This window comes from Cydia pomonella, chromosome 11, assembly GCF_033807575.1.
Source record: "Cydia pomonella isolate Wapato2018A chromosome 11, ilCydPomo1, whole genome shotgun sequence".
Taxonomy (NCBI): Eukaryota; Metazoa; Arthropoda; class Insecta; order Lepidoptera; family Tortricidae; genus Cydia; species Cydia pomonella.
The window spans coordinates 10,320,269-10,346,131 of record NC_084713.1 but is presented as its reverse complement, the minus strand read 5'-3'; the positions used below and the strand labels follow the sequence as shown (position 1 = coordinate 10,346,131).

Below are 25,863 nucleotides of genomic sequence, written 5' to 3'. Positions count from 1 at the left end.
TTTGACTCAAAACTACCATTTCATCGGCAAGTCAAAGCAGGAACTTTATAGCAAAGATGGGCAGATTTTATGTTTTGACTCTGATTTCGGTAAGTATACCTAGTGCAAATGGGCATGAAATATTTTACGTGGGTAAATCTCATAGAACTTTTGTAAGTGTTACTTAATATCATAAATATATTTTTAGGTGTAAACGCAGTCGTAAGCTACCCATGTACATAAATCTTACGTTAGTAACTTACAAGTCTAAATCTGGCCTAACGTCGTGTACTTACTGTTATATTTACAACTAGGCAAATAAACCTCTTAAACATGATATTCCTGCAGTTTAATCCACGGTTAAAGGTCTGTAATATAATGTATGTTTTTGTTTTTAAACTTTGCATAGTATCATTAGTATCCCAGCAATTCCAGACGACTATATTTCAATGCTTCTATTTTTTTTATCAGGCCACTGTAGGTAATTTATGTGGTAAGTATCAAGTAAGTAATCATTTATGTCAGATTGAGCATTGTGAGTTCACAGATGTTACAATATTCAGTCACAATCAACCGGTTTACCGTATACAATGCTTGTTCCTAAAAGATAAGTTCCTTAGATTTTAAATGTAAATAATAGTTCTACATGTTATATTATTATAGTTCTTAAAAGTTATATACTTATTACTACGTGCTGTAATGCTTATAGGGTGGATGACTGTTAACTCAATATGAGTTTTTTTTTAAATATAGACTTAATTCAATAATTGAATTCAAATAAACCATAAACTAAATAATTGTCAAATGTAAAAGAAAACAAATATAAAACCAATTCAAAGTCAAATGTCAATACTATAAAGCATTAAGTAGGTACCTCCAGTAAGTACAGTAAGAGTTCAAGCCTGTTTTAATGCAGTGTCTTAGATTAGTTGTTCCAAGATGATACATTACCGACAGAACAAACTATTGTTTGCGTTTAAGATCCACCTGTTAGAATATAATAGAATAATGTAATGTAATCCGGCGTGAAGTTTTTGCTAGTTTACCTATGATAGGTGTCGCGACCCTCATCGCGGCGCGTTGCGTAGGTCACGTGTTCCCTCGTGCGTTTACTGTCACTGCCACTGCCTATTCCATTAACTCTACCAAATTACGTATCAATATGTGAACCTGTATAAGGGCCAATAATTGAGTGTATGAGAAAATGTACCCTTCATGATAACTAGATGCGTAATGAGTACTTTAGGCAGGAACTTTAGTATCAATTTAATTTTTGAAGTGACTTTTATGTTGCCATTGCCAAAGGTACCTACCTAATAAGCTATTGCACGTATAGTTGCTTCACCGATCAAGGTCAATACATAAGTATGTCCTTTATTTATAAATACTAGCCAATTGGGCTATAATAACTGCCTCAAGCACAAATCACAACTTTCTTAGTGCGAAATGTAACAATACAATATCAATGTTACAATCTAAACCTAGAGCTAGACGTCCCATTAATATAATCCATCCATTGTTCTGCTTCTGCGATTGACATAGATTTATCAGGCACTAATTAATCAAACACAAAAAACAATACCTACGTTAAAATGACTATCAATAAATGTAATGAGTCATAGCTTTCGCCGTTCCGTGCGATACGAACAAAGTTTTAATTAACGCTTCAAACTTTCTATTCATACTGAAGTTCCAGTTGTTTGTTTCAGTTTCGTTTCGCAACTTAATTGACGTAATTTAGAGTTTCCGAACTGCTCTCATACCCATGCTTAAATAACAAACGACATAAAAGTCAATAGCACATTTTTGGCATAATTACCCCAACCCGACCGCTTTCTCTTATAACTGTTTTAATTGGCCTTTTATGTTGTTTTAAACTTCGATATTAATTTTGCTCAGGCACGTGATAAATAATTACAAATCATGAAAATTTTAGAGCTAACACTAACTAAATGACGCAGCAAGCTGTCAAAGCACGGTGTTCGTTGTGCACATAAACAATTCAGTCGCAACCGGCGGCGTCCTATCTCCCCACTTTCCCCATTGAATGGGGGTCCCCCTTCCCCCAACTGCCCCATTTTTCACGAGTTCCCGCGTGTCGGCTGCCTCCTGCTGATACCCGCAACCCACAACTGAGTTAGTGTCACGCCTTTTACGAGTAAAATGTTGTTATGACAACACACGACCAGCTGATCTTTATCGGTTAGATATTTGATTAGCTTAATTCATTACTTAACCACTTTTAAATTATTTAAAGGCGCCGTAACAAAGCTCGTGGAAGCGTAAACGTTAAATTTTATTTCAACTTCGACCGTCTATATTACATCTCTTTGAAGGGTGTGTAATGTTTTTAATAATAACAATTTGCGAAATTTCATTTTTCATAATTTGAATTGCATAATTTTGATATGCAGAAATTATGATTTGGTATAAAAACAAATACAATAAAAACGAATTGCATAATTTCGAAAGTAATTATAGTTTAGTAGCATAGTAATGTATTTGCATAACAGGCAACCAGTATAATGTTCACTCTGTATACTATTTTATACTCAGAACGTTTTTTATTCATGAAAACCAACAGCATAATATTGAAGGTGTGGTTTCACAATCAAACCACGGCAAATCGTTCATAAACTTTATTTATTTGATTGAGTTTGCTGAAAGTTTAACCACACTGAATTACTAATTAATAAAAAAAAACTTAAACATTATATTTGCATGGAACATAATCGATTTTTCTAAGCGTCAAACTGACCTACATCCGTACTTTACGTCTGTCGACATATATCATTTTACCGCAAAGCAGCGGCCAGTGTGAGTCGGAACCTCTGTGGTTCCTAAGGGATTCAGATAAACTTCATATAAACGCCTAGTGAAAATGAACAAGCAAAAATACAATTTCCGAGACATATGGTTCTGCCCATATGGTCGCAGTTCTACCTAACACTCCTCCTCGCTTCGCTCGTCGTCGTACCTAACGGCGACCAGCTTTGAAGTTGAAAAGGTAGATTGTTGTATAATTTTATAGTTTGATTGACACCAAGTATAGTTTGACGACCGGTTTGGCCTAGTGGGTAGTGACCCTGCCTACGAAGCTGATGGTCCCGGGTTCAAATCCTGGTAAGGGCATGTATTCGTGTGATGAGCATGGATATTTGTTCCTGAGTCATGGGTGTTTTCTATGTATTTATGTATTTATAAATATTTATATATTATATATATCGTTGTCTAAGTACCCTCAACACAAGCCTTATTGAGCTTACTGTGGGACTTAGTCAATTTGTGTAATAATGTCTTATAATATTTATTTATATCATAGAACACTATGTCACCATTCGTCAAAATTTAGTACTATATTTTAATTATTATACGAAATGTATGTTATAACAAGTAAAATTATTCCTAAATATTGTTATGAAGAATGTTTTTATGATTATAGAGCATTCTGTCATTAAATTAGTATGACTAACAACTTTATATGTTTTGTTTTTATACATAATTTTTATTATGAGTTTCAATAGTAGTTAAATGAAATTATGCTAAAAGTTTGTATTAAAATTGAACGGCACCCCTCTTTGAATATTCTTTTAAGTGTCTGCATCAAATATGACTCCTTTTGTTTGAGAATCTAAATTTTAAATTTCACTTTACTTATTTAAACGTTCTTTTGAAATGTCTTTCTTATCTGCCCATCCATTCGTTTTTATTAGTCGCACCGTCGCCTTCTGATTCTACAATTTATTGAGTTCCTAAATTAGGTACTCTTGCCCAATTTACATTTCTTAATGCGTCTCGGAGACAGAGTTTGATATATTGTTTTAGAGAGACTTTAGGTGGGTAATGATAATAAATCTATCGGAGTATATTAAATTAACTGTGTGTCGTTATCGAATATCAATCAGCATTAGTGCATGGCGAGCGGCCTGTTCCGCCGTCTCGCATCTCGGCGCGGCGAGGTGCGGCGCTGACTCGGCGGTGGGGCGGTTCTCGCCGACTCGGCCGTGACTCAGCATGAGCCGCCATGACTCCATGACTCAACAATTCTACGGGATCGCCGTCGGCCGAAATAAGTGGATTGCTTCTTCACGGCTCAATGAATCCATTTTAAAAGTGCTGTGATGTCATTACTACAAACGATGTTGTAAAGGCTCTATGTTCCTTTTAATTTCTTCGACCTTTCTCAAAGTAGGTCTGTTTGTGGAATTTCAAGCTTTTGTAGAAATATTTCAGACATTGTAGAACTGTTTCGATCTCATGTTCAAGTTTCATGATATAGTTAAGTGTAGTTAATTCAATATCTACACCGTACGATGCGATACGACTATCGTGACTAGATGTAGTCCTTATTTGACTTATTTGTGTATTTTGTGATTACCTAATTCTATACCAAAGCCAAAGCGATTGCACGTAAAGAGGACACAATTCATTGCTTTTATTGAGCCTGTTGTTAACCTGCCATTACCCTTAATTGACGTCGAATGAGTAATTAGTCATTCACTCAAACTAATTAAGTCTTTAAAATTGGAAACCGACTTCGGTAGGGAACTTCAAACTTAATCAATTTAATTTTATTACCTATGTATTGACAGAGGTTTTCTGTTTCAGAGGGTAGACCGCGAAAGTGCGAAAAGCCCGGCTACGACGGGTGGTAGGAAGAAAGCAGCAGTGCGCAGCAACGGGCAGATCGCGTCGGCGGAGCCTCCACCACAACCATCAGGTAATTTCCCCTTAGTTGTAGATTTAAGTGGCAGCGAACGACCAATTGCGGAGATACCAGGCCTTTGTACCACTTTGACTTTGTACGCCCATTACACTGTTTCGAGTAGTTTTGGTAGGAACTCAAGTCTTTTGAGTCTAAATTGATAAACTCGACTCGTTTTTACGAGACTCAGAGCTTTATAAACTTCTGAGTCTTTTAAGTCCCGAGTCATTAAATACTGAATGAAAAATTGTATGGGGCAATCTTACTCGACGACCGGTTTGGCCTAGTGGGTAGTGACCCCGCCTACGAAGCTGATGGTAGTGATGGTCCCGGGTTCAAATCCTGGTAAGGGCATTATTCGTGTGATGAGCATGGATATTTGTTCCTGAGTCATGGGTGTTTTCTATGTATTTAAGTATTTATAAATATTTATATATTATATATATCGTTGTCTAAGTACCCTCAACACAAGCCTTATTGAGCTTACTGTGGGACTTAGTCAATTTGTGTAATAATGTTCTATAATATTTATTTATTTTATTTATTTATTTACTCAACCCTAGCGCTTATGTTCCACGTATCTATGAGTATTAAGTTAATTTAGAAATCGTGGAATCATTTGCGTGGAGTATTATAGATAAAGTCTACCAACTAGACCGCGGGCCAGGAGCATATTTCGCCAGTCATCGCCTCCCAGCTTTGTCAGATGATAGCTTAGATGCTGTTAAATAAAAAAAACCGTCAGCCGGTTGTATCGCGGTGGATAGACCGTCAGCCATAAAATGAACATGTAAAAAATACGCGCCTTACCACTTTATGTCCGTAAAGTATGCGTAATGTGTAAATTGCGTAATCTGTTTATGGCGTTTTAGGCGTTTCACCTGATGAAATGCTACATGCAAAGTTTCATGATTTGTTATTGCTATCATAAAAAGCTGAACCGCTTATTTTTACATGTTCATGCGACCAGCCGACGTTCTTACCACCGCAATATAACTGGCTGACGTTTTTTTTTAAATTAACAATAGCATCTGAACTATCATCTGTTTCGGTGGCTGCCATTCCGCAACCCACCAACGGAGCGGCAGCTGACGTCTACGAGGGTTCATCATACATAGCTGTTAACCACTATACGAGTTTTCGCCTGGGAGGCGACTGGTCATGGAAATCTGTTCCTGGCTCGCGGTCTATGGGGAATTGAGGATATAGATACCTCATAAGCATAACCCAGCTTTTACTCTGAAAACCACGTACTGATTCGCCCTTTTTCTGCAATCCTTCATACTTCCCTTCATATTTCTCTTAGAGATCGCTTTTTAGCGATAAGACCGCCTGTTGTTACCTGGTTCTATTTTCCTTTAAAATTATTTTGTAGTTTTACATGTATGTAAAATGTATAATTGTTGGTGCAATAAAGAATATTTACTTACTTACTTCCTCCGTTGGCTCAGCGACCTTAAAATGAACTTGGCCTTCGACACAAGACAGCGCCCCTTTTCTCGGTCCTGTACGACTTCTCGGCAATCTTACAAGTAACAAAAATGTATTTTTGAGAAAGTATTTGTAACGGTAATGGCTGTGTAACATGTACCTAACCTTTATTTTTTAGTGAAACCTTTTCATATTTCAAAATACAAGCAGTAGTTTCAGTCATAACTCATAAAAGCTCGCGCAATTGGTCGCAATCACTGTATTTGGCTAATTTTCTCGTTCGAAACTGTGCGAATAGTTCTAATAAATAGTTTCGTTAGTTTCCTTTGTAGATACGTGAAGCTCGTACGTTTTACGGCAACGGGTACCTAGTTAGAGTCCCCCCGGGCTCGATCCAACTCGGCTCTTAATAGGATGGGATTCGGGGCATTCAGCCGGCTGGCTTCATCCTACCTGTCTGCGTTGCTAGATTGAATACAGCATTCATAAGGTTTTCGATGAAATTACTTGTTCGGCTTCTTTTGTTGTATTTTAGTACACATTAATACGTGAAAATAAATGAATAAACGCTTACAAACCCTGCTGTATGAAACAGAGTCTATCAGTAATTCAAATAAGTCGTTTCATTGTTTTAGTCGTTTCTATGACCATAATTTTATTGAGCTTATCGTAAGCGAAAGCGTCTCCGTAAGGAAATATTTGCAGGATGATCAATGCTTACTAAGCTGAGCAGCTTGAAAGAGCGTCGCCTTACAAACTAATTTACCGCAGCATGCACAAAACGCCGTCTTCCAGCGAGACAATTAACGTAGTTCACGAAGTCTTAGCAGAATTACAAGCATCCTTACAAGTTGCAAGAAGCGAGATGCAAGGGAATTAAAGCTAGTACTCGTAAAAAACTCTCAAAGCATTCTAGGTTCTCTAGCGAAATATTTTATAATGGCGTTGTACTTTTCCAGTATAATATTGTAGCTCTATTTGTTATACGCGGCTATGTACAGTGGCACGTCAGGAATTGGCGCGGTGCCATCTCGGCGCTAGTGAACGGGTTACTTAAACATATGACCCTTATTTTACAAGAACTGGTTTATCTTTACAGCCGCAGTGCGATATAGGTTTCTTATATTATAGAGATGGATGTGTGGCCTCATAAGGGCAGCGTACCTATAATAACTATAATTTGCGTTTAGCTACATCAGAATACAAAGTTTTATGCTAATATGCAGTGCAAATTAGTTTGCGTAAAAGTCGTAATACACTGCTGCTAGTTTATGAAGCAAGTCAAGATCCGTAAGCCCATTACAGTTTCAGGATAACTGTACCTTATGTGGACGATATTGATTTATGACTTTTTTGTTCTAATATGGTTTACTTGCTGACGACTTACATTATGGGCCGTTCCACTGGGAAAAACAGACATTAAGAAAACTCGCTATGTAAGTACAAGTTTTATTTCAATAGTCGATTTAAAAACTAGAAACGTGCGCAACAACATAGGAAATAGCGTTCTCTTTGTGTCAAACCACGTAGATAACTAGAAAGTTGTCCTTTGCCTGGCATAATGTTGGCGATACAAGCTGCCAGAAGGTTTCCGGAGCTGTGTGTGACAGCCGAGAACGCTGCCGGCTGAGGGCCAAAAAGATTTTTACATATAGGTATTTCACTTACACGATTCATACAAAGTTGAGAACGTTAATTTCTGGGAGAAGCTCTTTAACATCGTCTGCCGGTTGAGTTGCATTCACACCCAACAAACATTATACCGTCAGTTACAGGCTTCTTTAAAACTTTAATCTTTTGAACGGCGTTATAATAATCTCAGTTATAGCTTGGAACGTTATAGAGGAGTTAAGAAATAAATTCCACTCCAACAGTGGTTCTAGAGCTACAATGGATGATGTTATGCAGAATTGAGAGTAATAATAGTGTTAATTACAGCTACTGGAGTCAAGCTTTATAGCTTTAACCTGTTTGTAACACTTAAATCTTTACAACAGCGCCCGCTGACACTTACTGATGTTTATTGTTACTTAATGGTTACTGTGAAGTATCTTATATATCTTTAGGTGTTGTGATAACTTTAAGCTGCAGGCATGGGTTGCATAAAAGAGTTAGTCAAGTGTGTCGTAACACCAGATACTAAAAGCGTTGCATAACTCTCTTATGAAGTTTCAAGCTTTAACGTAAGTTTTGCTTATGCTAATTGTGTTAGCCGAGTACCTTTTTGAAGGCTTTCTACAGGCAATGGTGTAATGAACAGAGTTTGTCAAGAGTGTAGTAATACGAAAATTAAAGAAGATGCCAAAAGTTTGGATCATCTCATTTTTGCAGGTTTAAGCTGTAACGTTGATTTTACGAATGCACATTGTGTTAAGTAAGTGCATTTTAATGACATTCTAAAGGTAATGATGTGAATTAACACAGTATAAGAACTCAAGGAATCCAAAGGGATATATGTCAATTTTAATATAAATTACGCGAATAAGTTATTAAAAGCATATTTTATAATATTATAACAAACCTAAAGAAAAATATATAGTGATTATTTATTATATTATAGTGATTATTTTTTTACTATCAGGTTTTGATTACTTTGTCAAAGAACCCTAATTCTATCAGGTTTAAAAATGCTTAGCCGGTTGTATTGTCTTCTATATAGTTAAACGCTTTGTTTGAGTCTATTATTACACTCTTATGTATACTAAAGACTGCACAATACTCTCGACTAAAGATGCTGTATCTCAAAAAGTGTAAATGATGCGTTAAGGGAGAGCTAAAGCTGTAATAGCAAGTTCGCCATTGTTTTAGTAAAGTAACCTAAAAATGTACTTGTTTGATCAATATTTATGTACAAAATACTCCATTAATAATTTTTATTTTATCATTCTATCGATGCCACGTAACTTTACTTGCCAATGGCCGACAAAAAGAACAAGTTGCTGATAAAACTTTAAGGCGTCTATTTTATTAAGCATAAGTTTTACTTTAAATCTTTAATTAATCCGGAGCGCGTTAAAATTAAGATGGAAAACATGGTATACACTTACCGTAAAATCGCAGGCGCAGCACTTTTTCACTTTTCACACGATAAAACTTCTTCTTCCTAATAAAAACTTGCGAGCAGATCGCCATTAAATGTTGCTGTGATAAGTTTTATTTTCTTTGTATCATTTATTTTATAAGTTTGATCGTTTTGGATTTCTTTGAAGCTAATACATAAAAACAGTACAAAAAGAGTTCTCAAAAAGCGGTCACATATTTAATTGAGAATGTTTTAGATATCTAGTACGCGTTAAATCGTTAACCCACTCTCTCTTATAGGTTTAACAAGTTTAAAATTCTTAACTGAGGGTTGTCTCACACCTATTGTGTTAGCTAATGATTCTATGAGAACGTAGAATCGGCTAAAGTAATAGCTGAGGGTGAATTAACTCCCTTCTAAGTACTTCTGACCCTTAAGTAACACTGTTGTATAGGCTTCCTGACACCTTTACCTGTAAAAAGTGGGGCCTGATTCGTGGTTATAAGGGTGGTATAGAGTCCTCTACCAACCTACTACAGGTATTCTTAACACTCTTAATTCTCAAATGAGAGCATTATAACAGTGATATGTAGGCTATTTTGACGCTGTCATGTTAGTTGGGCACTGATAGGCGACGAAAAGTCGTAAATAGCGTAATACACATATAGTTCTATGTATCAAGATTTCTCATCTTATTTCTTGTTCGCGTTTGCGTCATCGTTGAATGTTATGCTGTTCGTGTATTGCCTGCTATAATTCCCAGTTCGGGATCCTGTAAATGTCTCTATTGTATTTGTAAACCTGCTGAATTTTGTTGCCGTTGATTAGTTGCTGAATAATTCAAATATTAATAAAGTCTGTCGCCGTGGGGCCACTGTATTTACATAATAAAGAGCCGGAATTTCCCATCCTCGTACAGTAAGCAGTGAACTGTTTGCATAATTTTCTGAAACGACTCTGTGCGGTTTCATGCTCAGGGATACTACAGCGCTAAAACTGCTATTCCCAGTTAGAATGTTTTGTATTTTTATTGAGTAGGTATATTTATGGATACTTAATATGAATATTATCAAGCGAGCCGTGAAGCTCAAACTATTGATAATATACATATTCAGAAGCTAGCAAACTTTGTATTGGCTGCAGAGTTGAGAACAAAGCGCGGAATTGCAACAAATATAGCTTGGATCGTTCCAACTTTGTTCACATTGTTGTGGAAAGTTTGCTCACTTTTGTGAACATTTCGCGACCTACCCTGCCGTGGGAGGGACAGGACCAACTTTTGAATGTGAAACTAGCCAAGTTTCCAAGGTTGGTTGGTAAACAATACCGTTTTACGTAATTGAACATGTTCTGCGAGTTCTAGTATTTAAGGCTGTATGTATGTAGATACTTTTTTTTTAATTAGCCAGTTTGAGTGTCCCACTGCTGGGCAAAGGCCTCTCCCCTTAAATTCCATGACTCCCGATTTGGTGTTTCCTCCGGCCAGTTGTTGAGGAAGCTGTCCAGGTCATCCCGCCATCTCCGTCTGGGCCTGCCCCGTCCACGTCCCTCTACCGGCATCCACTTGGTGGTTATGTTAGCCCACCTCTCCGGATGCATGCGGTAGACGTGACCGGCCCAGTCCCATTTAGCCTAGCGGTTTTCTCGCCTACGTCAGCAATGCGGGTTTTAGAGCGCAGCGTGGTGTTTCTTATGCGATCAGTTTAGAATGCTGCGCTCCATAGCACGTTGGCAAACCTTTAGTTTGGACTTCTGAATCGCTGTGAGTGACCAAGATTGGGCCCAGTAGGTTAGGACAGGCAGAATACACATTTCAACGAGTTTGCGCTTCAGTGACATTGGAAGGTTACCTTCATTAGCTCTTTCATCGACCAGTAGCTCTTCCAGGCATTTTGAACACGCCGCTCAATTTCCCTGTCTTGCATGTTACTGAAAGAGACTAGCTGACCCAAGTAAATGTACTCGTCAACATAGTGTATGATCTGCCCGTCCACCTCGATACTACGACGATTCCTACTGTTGGTGATAACTTGAGTCTTCGCGCGATTCATTTGAAGTCCAACCTGAAGGCTTGCGTTGCTCAGATCTTGGAGCATTTGCTTTAGTTCTGCTGTAGGAGGGGCAAAGAAAACGATGTCGTCGGTGAAACGAAGATTTGATAGCTTCCTATCACCGACGACTATTCCCTTAGCCTCCCAGGAAACCGCCAGGCTCTTGAAAACTTCTTCGAGGGTGCTTGTGAATAGTTTAGGAGACAGCGGATCACCCTGTATGACACCTTGTTATAATACTTATTTGTTACTTCAGTCAGATAAGTAGAAAGATATATCGGCGGCCTATCGTAAGATTAGGCAGATCGGGAAATTCCTAGCCATATCGTGAAACATGAAAATCTTTGTCTCGTTCCCTCGGTCGACGGGGCTCCTATTTCTGGACAGTTTGCAATTCGGGCATCTGAAGCAACCTAACGAACCCATCCTACCTATAAATATTATTAGTTTAATGTGACCCACAGGCAAAACGTTACACAGGAACATGACGATCTGCCTGAATTTACGATCGGCCGCCCACTGTATGTAAATAATTAATTACGTTTTTGATAAACTATTCAACATGACTGTAGGATAAATAAACATCTCTGACCCATTTCACGAAGCTCGGGCTATTGTTTTTCGTTAAACTTTTCAATGTTGTCTGTAGTTTAGGTTGGTAAACTAGTCACGTTTAGCTTCCTGAAATACTACAATAATAAACGAGAACAATCAACAAATATCAGAACCAAGTCAAACCTAAGAAATTAAGGTTTATCACAACGTTTAATAAACTGGATTAATTGTTTTAACGTTCAACAATTTAGCTTTATATGTACACACCGTTATTAATTACTGTGTTAAATAGTTATTTTACTTTGACCTCCAACAATAAATTTCGCCACGTGACCAAACTAGTTTAACGGGTTTCCTGAGAGTTTTGCCGAAATTATATTGTTCAATGTAGTGACCTTGTTAATAAAAATAAAATTTAACTGTTCAGTAAGGGGTTATGTGAAAATGTATATGCAAAGTATTGAATTAATTATTGTAATAAAGCTTTTCAAACATCTGTAGCCCTCATCCCAACTTGAAAATGAGTGCGAACCACAAAAATTGTCTTATTGCCAGCTTTAAATCTAAATGTAGGATTAATAAACGTAAGAACCGAGCGACCGTAAGATTAAGTATCGAGTCCTGACCAAAATTCAAATAAGTAGTTTCTTTATTCTTAATAAATAGGTCACGTTCAAATAGGTCACATTTCGCACATGTACATGTATACCTACATACTTATTCTGCCCCCAGCCGGTAAACAAATGACGCAGTTTAGCGGACACGTGTCGCAGCTCCTTTGTGTCGCTATTCGGATATTCAATACTTCCCGAGTTGCTGTGCAATTTAATTTCGATTTTAATTGCTTTCGGTTTGTCGCATCGCGACGACAGGGGATTGGGCTATTTGTGAGCTAGACTGAACGGATTGTCGGTTGATGAATTTTGTTAATTGGAATACCTACACGAAACTTAAAACGTTGCTTTGTAGTGTTTGAATAATGTTTTGTTTTCTCTCGTGTCCGGTTTGTGGACTTGAAACAAACAACGTGGTGTGTGGCGGCTTTGAATTCCGATAAGTTTTTTTATAGGTTTAAAAATAATGGAAGGGTCTTCTTGGGAATCATTTTATGTGAATATGTTACGAGTATGACGATGAAAGGTAGCGTAGGTATCAAACATAATGACGTAGGTAATCTTCAACCATTCTACTTTAACGACACTAATATGAAATGAATAAAATGTATTATTTATTGTAAAACTAATAAAATTTAGTAAAATGAAGTGTAGGTTTAGTATTAATGTATAATAAGGTTATGACGATGCTTGTGCGGTTACATTTTTGGGGATTACCTTATTATTTGACTATGAATAAAATATTATTAAATAAAATGTAGTGTTAACGCACCGCTTTGGTTAATTAACATACGAGTATTTTAGCCAATGCAATAAGGGATTATGAATGTATCTCACCTTAAAGTATAAATATATATTTTTTAACATGATGGAAATTATAGTGATACAGCATTCTTTACTTAATAACCTTAACTAACAAGTAATAAGTCCTCCTTACACGAGCTCGCACGATTTTCACCATCGAATTTACAGATACAATCAAGTTTACGAGAGTAGGTACTTTCGGCTCTCAAATGTAGGTAGGTATACTTTATTTCAGTTTGCGCTCGTAAATACGCTCCCAAATATCTCCGTTATGTATGCAAGATTTATGTGTTCGGTATCTTGATGTACAGTAACGAAGTAATCTGCATGCTGGCAGTGCTCGCGTCACAAATTTTGCGTGCATGCCGCCGCGGTGCAGTTTGCATAACTTTGCATGTTCGTTAAACGCACCGATGAAACGACGTGCAAGCGGAATGCCTCTACCCCCACCGCTACAGCGATCAGGTGCGATAACCGTGCTTCCTGGCATAATCAATAAGAGATTTCATGCTTCGTTAGGTACGGCGGTACATTAGCCTTATTACTTCAGCTTAATTAAGGATATAATATACGGCAAGAAGATCATTAACTTCGGCAACTCATGCTAAAACTTACTTTCGCTACGCCCTTGTAGTAACTTTATTAGTTCCCTCACGATTCTCAATCAGCATATAATTGTGCCAGTATTTATGCTGAAGTTTGACGTTTCATAAAACATTAAGAAGCCATTATTATGAATGCGCTACGTGTTAAGGAAATGGGGTGCCCATTAAGACACATTATGCCCCTTTATCATACTTTACCTCCCCCACTGCCCTTGTAAAGTTGGAATAAAAATAACAGTATTAAATTTGCATGTTGGTGGTGGCACGCGACGGGGGGAAGGGGTGGATGGGTGGCGACACGTCAGGCACGTTCCGGGGTGGTCCTTTATACGTGAAATGCATTACTGTCTCCGGAAAGCGCTTTCATCGATCATCAAAAGCAACTGACAAATTTAATAATCTCCGATCGTAGATTGTTTAGACACGGTAATCTAATGTCAATATGATGCAACTTGCCTCTTTCGTGTTGATTGATGCAAATGCGTATGCCAAATATGTGCGTGTAGCTAAACCGAATTATAATGAAATTCCAACCCAACCATGCAGCACCAGTTGCACAAAACAGGAATATGAGTTGCCTTCTATTAAATGATGATAAACTGGTATTACTTTAAAGATTTTTTTTTTATGCCGCTATATAATTTTTATTCCTCGTCAAACATTTTCCAACGCGATAAATTAAATAACGTAGCAAGAATGAGTCAGCCATCTTTGTTTATGTAGTACAAAAGGCTGTGAAACGGAACGGTGATGGAGTGCTGGCATCCGCCACCACGTGAAGGTCACTGACACGTGAATCACAAGTAACTTAATTAGAAAATGTTATTGCCATTGTTTTGTATCGTTTGATTGATGTTGTTTCGTTATGGTACTCATATTGTAATTCAAAATTCAGTATGCATCATAAAACAGATTATGTCTTAAATTACAATTTGCATTACCTAAACATGGTCAATTCGGTATGAAGCTATTAAAGTCCTCTATCATTCGCATACATTGGATTTTCTATCAAAAGCGACAATCTTTATAACACTTGAATACCTTATATAAGTAGTATGTAGTATAGGTATGTGTGTTTATGTTGAATAGTCTCCAGTTTAATTAGCTCCTTGCACTACCTGTTGACTTTTGTATGAGTTCTAAATGTCCTGCTACCTAAAGGTTGTCTGGAAGAGATCGCTTTTTAGCGATAAGACCGCCTGTTGTTACCTGGTTCTATTTTCCTTTTAAATTTATTTGTAGTTTTACATGTATGTAAAATGTATAATTGTTGATGCCATAAAGAATATTTACTTACTTACTGACTTCCTAAATTTTGTCACAGTTGATTGTGCTGTGTAATTAAGTGGGTTCCAACTTCCAATTACAACTTACAAGAGCTCTGCAAAAGTAAACATGAACAACCAACATAAATTATTCGCGTAAAGGCATTTGCTCTTTCTGAGATGTCCTCCAATTGTAGTTGTTCCTGTTCTATTTGCCTACAGGCTTAATATCTGTTTTTCGTACACGATCCGCTCTCGTTTTATTTCACCAATGGAACCAATTCGTTTGAATGCTCCTAGCTTGAAAGGGAGCGCGACAGTGTAAAAATGCGGGAGCCGTCAATAGGTCCATTGCCCTTTCACGGCGAATCGACCGTTATGGAAGATTTATAGGGGCTGTCGTAAATTTTATGGCGTTTTTAATTTATAATACGTCGTTCCTCTCTACTTGTAAAATCAGTAGACATTTCGCAAATCTATAAACCTTACAACGGCATCTATAACACAAACATCTAGTTTGGAGTTGATAACTGCTTTTCTTAAACATTAAAAAAGGCTTAAAACACACAGCCGTGGTGTACAGTCAGCATCAAAAGTAACAGATCAGACTACGCATCAAACGTATTCACCATTCTTTAATAGCTTAACAAAAATATATAAATTCCTGTATGTACAACAATTAGACTGGACCAGATACTTTAGAACGCGAAATGAAGATACATATATATTTGGTATATATGTAATTCCAGGATGTCAGATACTTTTGGAGCGTTGCTTCATCCGCTACTACTGATGCTGACTGTACAATTGTACATATACAACTTCTTTTTAATATCAAATGTACAATGAACTCTGCCATGTAGGAATACTTTTAACCGCTTACAGTTGACCTTACAATATTCAGATTCTTGTGACACTACACGTGTCAGAAAAGCCTCGTGTATTTCTTTCAGTAAACGTATTAAAGGACATACATGTGATGTGACGCACCTCACCTACCATGTTAGGGATGTCATTAGGCCCTCGGGTCGGCGGCCTATCCCCCTCTGCCCTCACCGTTATTGCTTATTACTTCCTCTTTATTGAAGAAATTATGATACATTCCAAATGTCTTTTCGGTTGTATTGAATTGTTAGTTTTGTTTTTAATATCAGTTAAGTTAATATAGTGCCGTTTTTCATAAAATATTGCAATGTTTAATCAAACTGTCCTAATGTCAACCCCCGAGCCCCCGACCAACAGCTATCTAAACAAATTTATAATGAGGCACAAGTGTTTTAGCTTAGAGTATCTATGTCACATAGAAAATTATTTGATTAGAATTTAGTCTGAGTCTTAATTAACAGGCTAAAGTTGATAAACCTCATTTTATGCTATAAAATAAACTAATTTCATGTTACAAATTAAAAGTTCTTCAACAACAGCAGTAAACAGCACTATTTACTAGATTATACTGTGGTAACTTGTCGAGTAATCATAGAATCTAGTATTAACGGGCAATCCATTCAAGTTTCTAACTGGAACAATAAACGTCGAAATAGCGTACCTAATTATATTCTGATTAGCACGCTATCCGTTTGTTTACGGGCGTGTGCTCATGCGCTGTCAGTGCACCGCGCATTAGCCGTAAGATTACGAACAATAGTCGGGGGAAATCGACGCCGCGAAACGTGAGCGCGGCACCTTCATAAAGTCGGAGACTAATAGATATTAAAGACTGGATGCGAAGATAAGAGCACGTGAGGCATGATGACAAAGATGCGACACGCTGACAGAATTTATTAAAATTAAAACAATTGTATTGTAAAGCGCGCAGTTTAAAGGACTCAACGAGGACTAATCATCAACGAAACAAACACCAAATTCACCAAGGAGAATGATATCATCGACAATGAACCGGCTTCATCTTGACAGCAACGATCATACATGTGTTAGAAATGTAAGATAATTTATATCATTATTATATGGAAAACACCGTCTGTCATCAAACTATTTCTATTTTGATATTAGTTGTTAATATTTATATTGTCCGGGTTTGTAAACGTGCCCTAACTGACAGCCCAGCTGTCATGGGCGCGGCTGTCAAGAGAGCATCCCGCGCCAACGTGAGCGTCGGTCGTCGGACTTAATATTATCATGTACTTAATTCACAAATAAATCAATTACTCAAGACCTAGTGCGTTTTATATCTTTCATTTCAGAAGTGAGATCTTATAAACATTCATGCTCACAAAGTATTTCAGTTAAATAAGTTTATTCTCGTACGAAATCGTAATGTTGGAAGTAGCATTATTACGCTTATAATGGGCACGTACCTACTTTGGGAAAATGCACTAAGTTTTGGGTCGCGAAGTGTTTCAATGTGTTGTTCAAAACCTATTTAACAAACGTATGAATTGTTATAAATCGTATATGAATTCGGAGAAGTACAATATTATCACCTACCGGTCATTGACCTGCCGGTAAGCTACGTGAACGAGGCGAGGCAAACAAATTCGATCACAACTCATGATGTTGGTCTACAATACAGGAGAGTGGTTTGTTTATGATAGCAAAACAGGTAATAAATACTATGAGATATTTATTATATTTAGGACTGAGAATTAATTTGAATATGTAGTGAATGTTCACTTAAAATGTGCGAAGCGTAATAGGATTATTTATGAGATTGCGCATGGTTTAGTTTGTGCAGTTGAGAAAGTATATAAATAATCAAAATTGTATAACACGACATGTCAAGTCAGGAAACCAGGCTTGGCAGTTTCAAATTTGATATTCTTATTTGTGCTGTACAATAAATGTACTTGGCATCTTGTTGAAATGCTGAATTCAATATCAAATCATGATTATATTGAGTAAAAACAAGTAATGATATATATTGAGTTAATTTTTTAGTTACCATTAAGGTTATATAAGTGTAATATTCCTGAAGTTCCACCGGGGTCATATAAGGTTATTCAGCTTCAGGCCTATCAATTGGAAAGTATTGGTGTGTATTTCAAATTATATTTAAGGAATTTTCTTAATGGTAAGAAATGCATGATGAACTGCCCTTAAGTTTAAAGCAAAGTGTTTGATACCTACTGTGGCATAGTGATTTTGCTGGTGTACCCACTGAAGCCTTCACCCTAGACTAGATTGAATATTGAACAGTAATTTTGTCATGATCCCATTTGAGTTTTAATTAATTCATTATCCGGTATTTCTTAGTGACAAAAGAAGTGATTTTATTATATTGTCATTTATTTAAATGACTGGTATTAAGGGATTAGTGTACCCCCCTGAAAGTACAATATAATTTAGGATGGAATAATCACCTGTGTAACTATACAAGCAAAATGAAAATGGCTGGTTGGTTCCAGAAGAGGAATAAAGACAAAACTGACCACTACCTGTTCAAATGAGTTTTACAAGCAGAAAGTAGGTTGAGATGTAGGTATAAGGGTTTTATTCATGCACTATTGTAATACAGTATATTAAGTATGGTGATTTACTGTTATCAAATAATTATTTTTGTGTTGTGTGTGTGTGTTCTTACATTATGTTCACAGATATCATTGTGATGGACAATTGGCCTATACAAGTAACACAGTCATTGTGCTGGCTGGTGAGTAATTGTGTAAAGTTCACACGGGATGAACTAAGGACAAAATTGACTGCTACACTTGAAAAGTTTAAAAATAAAATGTTTCAAATAGGTTTGACTAATGGAAAATAGTGATGAGAACTGAGAAGTATACCTAAGGGTTTTAGTCCCGTGCAATGGAACTAGGTAAGTGCTCAGTAGTCTGATTGTGACAAGCAATTTACAAACTATGGAGATGTCTATTTAAATAGCTAACTATTTATTTCTTGTAGTAGTTATATTTGCTTCAAAATAATATTCTGATTAAAGATCTATGTACAATTTTGTTAGCTATTACTATTATTGCACTAACGCACAAACCAGTATAACCTGACCTCAAGAAGGTTGGTTGCACCAAACCGTCTGTCACTGTTAAAGTGTTCGCAAAATTTATTGTATGGCTTCCCATACTCAAATTTTATTGTATGGCTTTCATAGGTCACTTATACTTATATTATATTACTACTGAGTGATGTTAGCCAGTCCATCAACTGTGGCTGGTGCAACTGGTGCTTAGACTGGACAGTCAAATGGTTACTTGTTAAGCAATTAGAATGTCAACCAAGTCCCTGTACTGACTGGGTATTTTCGAAGCTTGCTCAGTAATCGTTTAATTTAAGTGACCAAAATTATTATTTTTAATTATTGCAATATGACTATTAACCTTAAAATAATATCGAGTAGCTTGCATTGATACTGAACAATTTAACAATAAAAATAACGAACAGCTAAATTAGAACAAGTTTCATAAAAGCATCAAATTAAGTTGCTGTATATGTGAGTATGTAGTTACATCCTAATGTAGGTACTTTCAGTCCTTAGTTTAATTCTTCAATTTATCTGTCTTCTGTTGTTAAATTACTGTTCTTAACCTCAACAATTGCACTCCAATTAAATATTTAGAAGGTAAGTTAGGAATACATGAATATATACATAAATAAAATATTTATTGTTGCCATTGGAGTTAATGGAACAGTTGGTGCAGAAAATATACTAATACTTCTCATCATTTGAGAATGAGGTACTTCTACAAACTCATTTTAAATTGATGTCCTACCCATCACCAGAAGTTTGGTTTTATTATAAGTTGTAAATGTTAACAAGTAGGCAGTTCGTCTTCACTGAATATGTTGAAATCCTATCGACGACTTAAATACTTACTAGACTAGCCTATGGCCTAGCCTTATGAGGGTGCATAGAAATATATAGTTAGCATTCGCGCATAGTTTTTTTTGCGCAACGGAACCAGCGTTGTATTTACCTAGAACTATTTCAGTAATTTTACTTTTCATGATAAGTGATAACCGCCTCCTAATGCAGTTAGTTGTTGAAATAATTTTATTCATATTTATAGTTCTATAGTTTTTAGTAGCTATTATTTTTGTCAGTGGACAAAGTTCCAGTTTAAAAATTATATCGCAGTAGTGCAATGTTAAATACCAGTATTAAATATCTTTTCAGTATTAATCAAGACTAATTACCTATACATAAATGTTTTAAAATAAAATAAACTTTTAATTCCACAAAACACGTGACCTAGTTTCAGTGGATCTTTATTGACAATAACAATATACATAATGGATATATACAGATGATTACTATAACTAGCTTATATCTAAAATAGGCCCTTGAGGCATTGTACCAAGGATGCTGGCGGCATTTCCTCGTTGTATCGCAATACTGATACGTTGTGCGAGGAAGCCGCCAGCTCTTCGGTCACCAGTTACGTCAACCAGACGTTTCGCGATTTCTCCAAAAAACTAGTTTCAGTTGTATATGTATACATAAATGATAGTGTGAATGATTCAGATTCGAATTAGTAAGGAATAACTAGTTTCATTTTTATGTTTTTGGTTATTAACAATAGGGAACTTTTGCATTTATTCTATATGATCTGTATCTTCCACATTATAATGATTTAACGATTACGCGTCACATAACTTGGATGGTGAAGATCCAGTCGATGCTGTGTACACAGATTACATCGACCATGATCTGCTATTACATAAACTTTTATCAGTAGGTAAGTATAAGAGGAGACCTCTTTCGATGGTTCTCCTCCTGTGTCGTAAACAGGTCCCAAGCGGTCGTTCTGAACGGATTTTCATTATCGTGGGTGGAAATCCCTTCAGGAGCGCCCCAAGGATCTCTTAGACTATTATTATTCATCAAATATTTACACGATACTTCCCATTGCTTTAAACACTCGAATATTCTTTTATTTGTTGATGATATGAAAGTCTACCGGATAGTTAATAACACTCTCGACTCTACTTACCTTCAAGAAGATCTCCTTAGACTAGATCGATATTGTGCTAATAATAAACTAGATATAAATGTGTTCAAATGTTTTGCCATCTCTTTTACTAGTAAGCGTAATGTCTTTAATTCTATTTGTTATAAATGAGGTTATATCTAAGTGTAGTGAAATAAGGGACTTGGGTGTCGTAATGGATAACAAGTTGATCTTTGATCGGCACGTTGATTCAATAGTCAACAAAGCTTTCAAGGCACTTGGTTTTATCATAAGATCGTGTAAGAACCTTAAAAGACTAAAATCAATTAAAATTGTCTATTGCGCATTTGTAAGGAGCAGGGGCGGCGGGTCCATACAACTCGATTCCCACCGGCTTGCCTAAAATTTATTGCTACGTAAACCAAACTTATATATCATCATTAAAATTAAAAATATATCCATAATGAAAACACTACGTATTACATTACCTTGTAATTGATAACGATTTACTAAAGCACTAATCATAGCAGGCGCGCGAAGTGAAGCTAAGCTTGACTATTCATTCATGCGCCACTACACAGATACGAAAACTCATGCACACGCTCATAAAGTTTGCTATAGAGAGTCCACGCGAATGAGCTTCAAAGCAACTCGGTCTTGTATCGGGTTATTCATTTGAATAAAAACCTTAAACGTAATAGCATAAGGTTTATATTGGAAAAATGCACGCACATATTCATAAAGTCCGCGAGCACTGAGGGGCCTACCGCGAACACCGTAGTACGCAAATTGCGGGCTACTTTCTCTTTTACTCCAATGGCGTAATTAGGGTGAAAGAGAAGGATGCTCGCAATTTGCGAACTTCGGGGTACGCGGTAGGCCCTCTGTACACGGCCGCGATAACGTCAGTTATTATTAACATACTGCTTCATTTGAATTTAAACCTTAAATACAAACAGGTAAGATTTATATCGGAGTGTAATGGTTCACAATTTTGAATCGAGTGGCGTTTGCCGCGCGAATGCTTAATATTGCCATACAAAAACATTGAATTGAATAAATGGGTAAAATTGTACAGTATTTTGCTATCATTGATAACAATTTTTGTAAAAACCTTTAAAAAATGATGACTTTTAATAGAAAAATCCAAGAATCTTATGTAATCTCAAGTTTAATAATTTGATAAAGAACGTTTCTTCAAAGAAAGTACTGTTTGTAGGTTTGTAGTAATAGGTTTTAGAATTTGTGTGTTTGTGAAGACTCCCGTCCCGGTTGTTACCAAGGCTTGTTGTTATTATTAGAGTTTTAAATGCTTTTATGTGATTTTACTTACGATTTTACGTGTACAAATATATATATAAAGTTACTAAACCAGTGATATTTTGTATGTTGTGTGCATAATAGTATGGCAAAGGTGGTTATACACTAACTGCAAAAGGTCGCGCCCAAGGACACACCTAGCGCACGCCTCACTTTTATCATGAAAAAAAAGTACATAATGTTAAGGTGTTTTTTTGTTCCGAGTTGCCTAGCCAGAATTTTCACGCGCCGCTACTGGTAAGGAGCCATCTGGAATACGCCTCTCAGGTTTGGAACACTTGTTATGACACCTATATTTCAAAAGTAGAAAGAATAAAAAAAAGTATATTTGTTTACTGAAATATAAATTCAAAATTCCAAAATAAAGTTACAGCATTGTGCCAAACTCCTCCTGCTACCTCTTTAAATCCGGCTGAATATATCTGATGTAATTTATATTATGAAAATCGCTCAGGACCATGTAGGCTGTCCTGACCTGCTAGCGAACTTATGGTAATCAGTCCCCTCACGTCTATCCTCTCGCACCAAAAGAACGTTCCATATTCCCTTCCTTCATACTAATTATAGGAAAAACTCATTTTTTTTCTGAGCTGCTAAGTCCTTTAATCAGCTTTGTAAATAGCATGATCACATCGATCTGTTCTGTGATACTGTTAACACAATTTCATCTTATTTCTTTCTCTTTTGTTCTTCTCGTTCATTGTTTAAAAACTCAGTCTCACTGTAAAGCAACATAATTGTAAGCATAATAGTTATTATTAATTTTGCAATTTCGCACGTCATATACTTTACGCAGTTTTTACATGTGAAATTGGCTTACTGTTTTTATTTTGAAACTTATTTTGTTACTTTAGCTGTGAGTTTTCAAAAACAAAAAATAAATAAAATAACAACTAACATTGAAAATGAATACCGCATACAGTCAAGAGCTCATTTAGTTACCATTATACCTAATCTAGTTAAAAAATAAATAAATAGATGCTTGTTATTTATACATAGATCGAAAATTATCGATCGAACAGATATATAAATATGTACTATAACTTAACACCACTTCCAATATGGAAAGTTTACCCAATTGCAAGCTAGATGGCGCTAGCGTCGAGTTAGATCGCGCTTCAAGCGTTAGTCTTTCGCAATTTCATAGCATGTATTAGACATTAGTATGCAAATACCGTTCGCTAGATGCCGGTGGCAACGAGATAGATCACGCCAGCGTTTGTCTTTCATAGAATAGTTAAGTCCCAAGTTTGATTTTTGTTTATTTGATAGATTCGATAGGACGCGGTTTATGTTACCCGAAGATTCAGCTACTCTGCGTACTTTCTATCTAGAAAATATGCGGAGAATATTTACTAACTGTATCGAAACGAGTGGTTTAGTGCGTGCTGAGGGTGTTTTTGCTCCTGCACACTCTTTATGAGTCGACAGTTTTACACACCAAAAGGTCTGTAAAAGTAAAAATCCGCCAAGTTTAAAAAAACAAACTAACTGTCTTACGCTGATTCGAACGCCCCATCGATCCGGCCACTTGCAGTACCTCTTTTAATATAATTTAATTCATAAATTTATTACAATATTATGTTTATAAGTCGCTGGAAACTTAAACCTGAAACACTGCCGCCGTATTATGGCTGACAGCATTTTTATAACGATTTGTATTTTAAGCTAGTTCTATAGTAGCATTTTAGACGATTACATGGCTACTGTAATGCTTATTTGAGCACAAATTATATAACAACATTACAGTAGAACTATACTAGGATTATTATGGTCAAAGAAATTGTTAAGGGTACCAAATGCAAAAGGCATGGTCACTTGGAAGCCAATTGCGAGATTTTAAAATAATCTAACTACTTACAGCAATTTTGACTTGAATTTGTGAAAGGATAAGCAAACAACAAAGATCTGATTACAGGCAACTTTTACAGTACGACGATTTGGCAAATGTCCAATCACTCCTAATGTATGTTTGGGTTATATTCCTTCTCTATATTCCAACTGTCACACATGACATATAAATGCATACTTGGTCTCTCGCGGTACAGGCCTAGCTTAGTGCGGGGACCGCTGGAAACTCTGTTATGTAACCATGCTATGCACTCACCGATGTCACACCAATTCTGTACCGATTCATATACTGTTTTGTGTGCAATAAACTTATTTTTATCTTTATCAATACTCCTAGTGCTTAAATCCAAATTGGAGTTTTTGTATTATCATAGTAGACTATAATTACATATAGTGTTTTTATAGTACGTAATGGTTTTAAAGAGGTGGTCGTAAATATATCAATGTTAACTCAGCGGATAAGATGAAACTGTGGATAGGACTAGGCTCTAATTTTGAGCCTGGTACCGAAAATTCAAGTTGTTACTCGGAAATTACAGTTATTATCATACTATAATTACCTCATTATATACATGAAATTCATATTCGTGACGCAATGCACACGTGTCTCATTTTAATTGACGTTCATGTTAATGCAATTCCAACCAAAGTCTAACCGATATTTAAATACATATTTGTGTATATGTTAAATAAATAAAGTGTAAAATGTTTAATGCTTTACATGCTGGACCTGAGTGCGTCCGTCCGAGAGCCGCAACGACGTGGTTGGAGTCCGCTGCATCCAGTGTGTGTACGCGGTAGCTACCGATAGATAACTCACCACCACTTCACTGCGCCTAGCGGGGCTGAGGCTGAGGCTGCTACGTCCAGTGTGCGTACGCGGTATCGAAGATCATGTGAAACACTTGCTTGAGGCCGATACCCCCTGCGCGGGTACGCGGTAACAAGTGTGATAGATCGCCTGAGGCCGATAGCTCCCTGTGTGAGAACGCGGTAACAGGGATCACCAAATAAGCTTGCTTGAGGCCGAGAGCTCCCTGTGCGAGAACGCGGTAACAAGCAGCACCATTTAAGCTTGCATGAGACGGATGCTCCCTGTGCGAGTACGCCGTAACAAGCTCACCATACAGCCTGTGTCTGTACGCTTAACGCCCTTACATCCTGTGTGTGTACTGTGGTATATATAATAATAACTGTACGAATGTTTTTACACCCTGTGTGTGTGTACTTTGCTCCAACTTATTAAACGCCCTTACATCCTGTGTGTGTATTGTGGTATAATATATAATGTCCGTACGAGTGTTTTTACACCCTGTATGTGTATTCTGGTATATAATGATAACCGTACGAATATTTTTACACCTGTGTACTTTGCTACAACATACCAAACGCTCTTACACTCTGTGTGTGTATCTTGATATATGTATGTGACGACCGGTCTGGCCTAGTAGGTAGTGAACCTATGCCTATGAAGCCGATGGTCCCGGGTTCGAATCCCGGTAAGGGCATTTATTTGTGTGATGAACACAGATATTTGTTTCTGAGTCATGGATGTTCTCTACGTATTGAGGTATTTGTAGATTAAATATACCTATCGTTTTCTGAATACCCACAAGACAAGCTTTCTTGAGCTTACTGTAGGGCTTAGTCTATTTGTGTGAGAATGACCCTATAATATTTATTCATTTATTTAATGATACAAATGGGTTACACCTGTTTGTGTACGTTGCCACAATCTAAAGATTACTGTTACATCCGGGCGGTGGGATTGTAAATTACCATCTGTACTATGTGAAAAAA

General features: G+C 36.7%; 1 protein-coding gene across 4 annotated transcripts in view; it reads left to right on the top strand.

Moving 5' to 3' along the window:
• Positions 1-25,863, top strand: part of LOC133522801 (lysine-specific demethylase 3A-like) — a 269,204-nt gene that overhangs the window by 133,398 nt on the left and 109,943 nt on the right. For all 4 annotated transcript variants that reach the window (XM_061858250.1, XM_061858248.1, XM_061858247.1 and 1 more), the window contains one exon: positions 4,588-4,699. In XM_061858250.1, the coding sequence (XP_061714234.1) occupies positions 4,588-4,699 (112 nt within the window). The remainder of the gene's footprint in view (positions 1-4,587; positions 4,700-25,863) is intronic.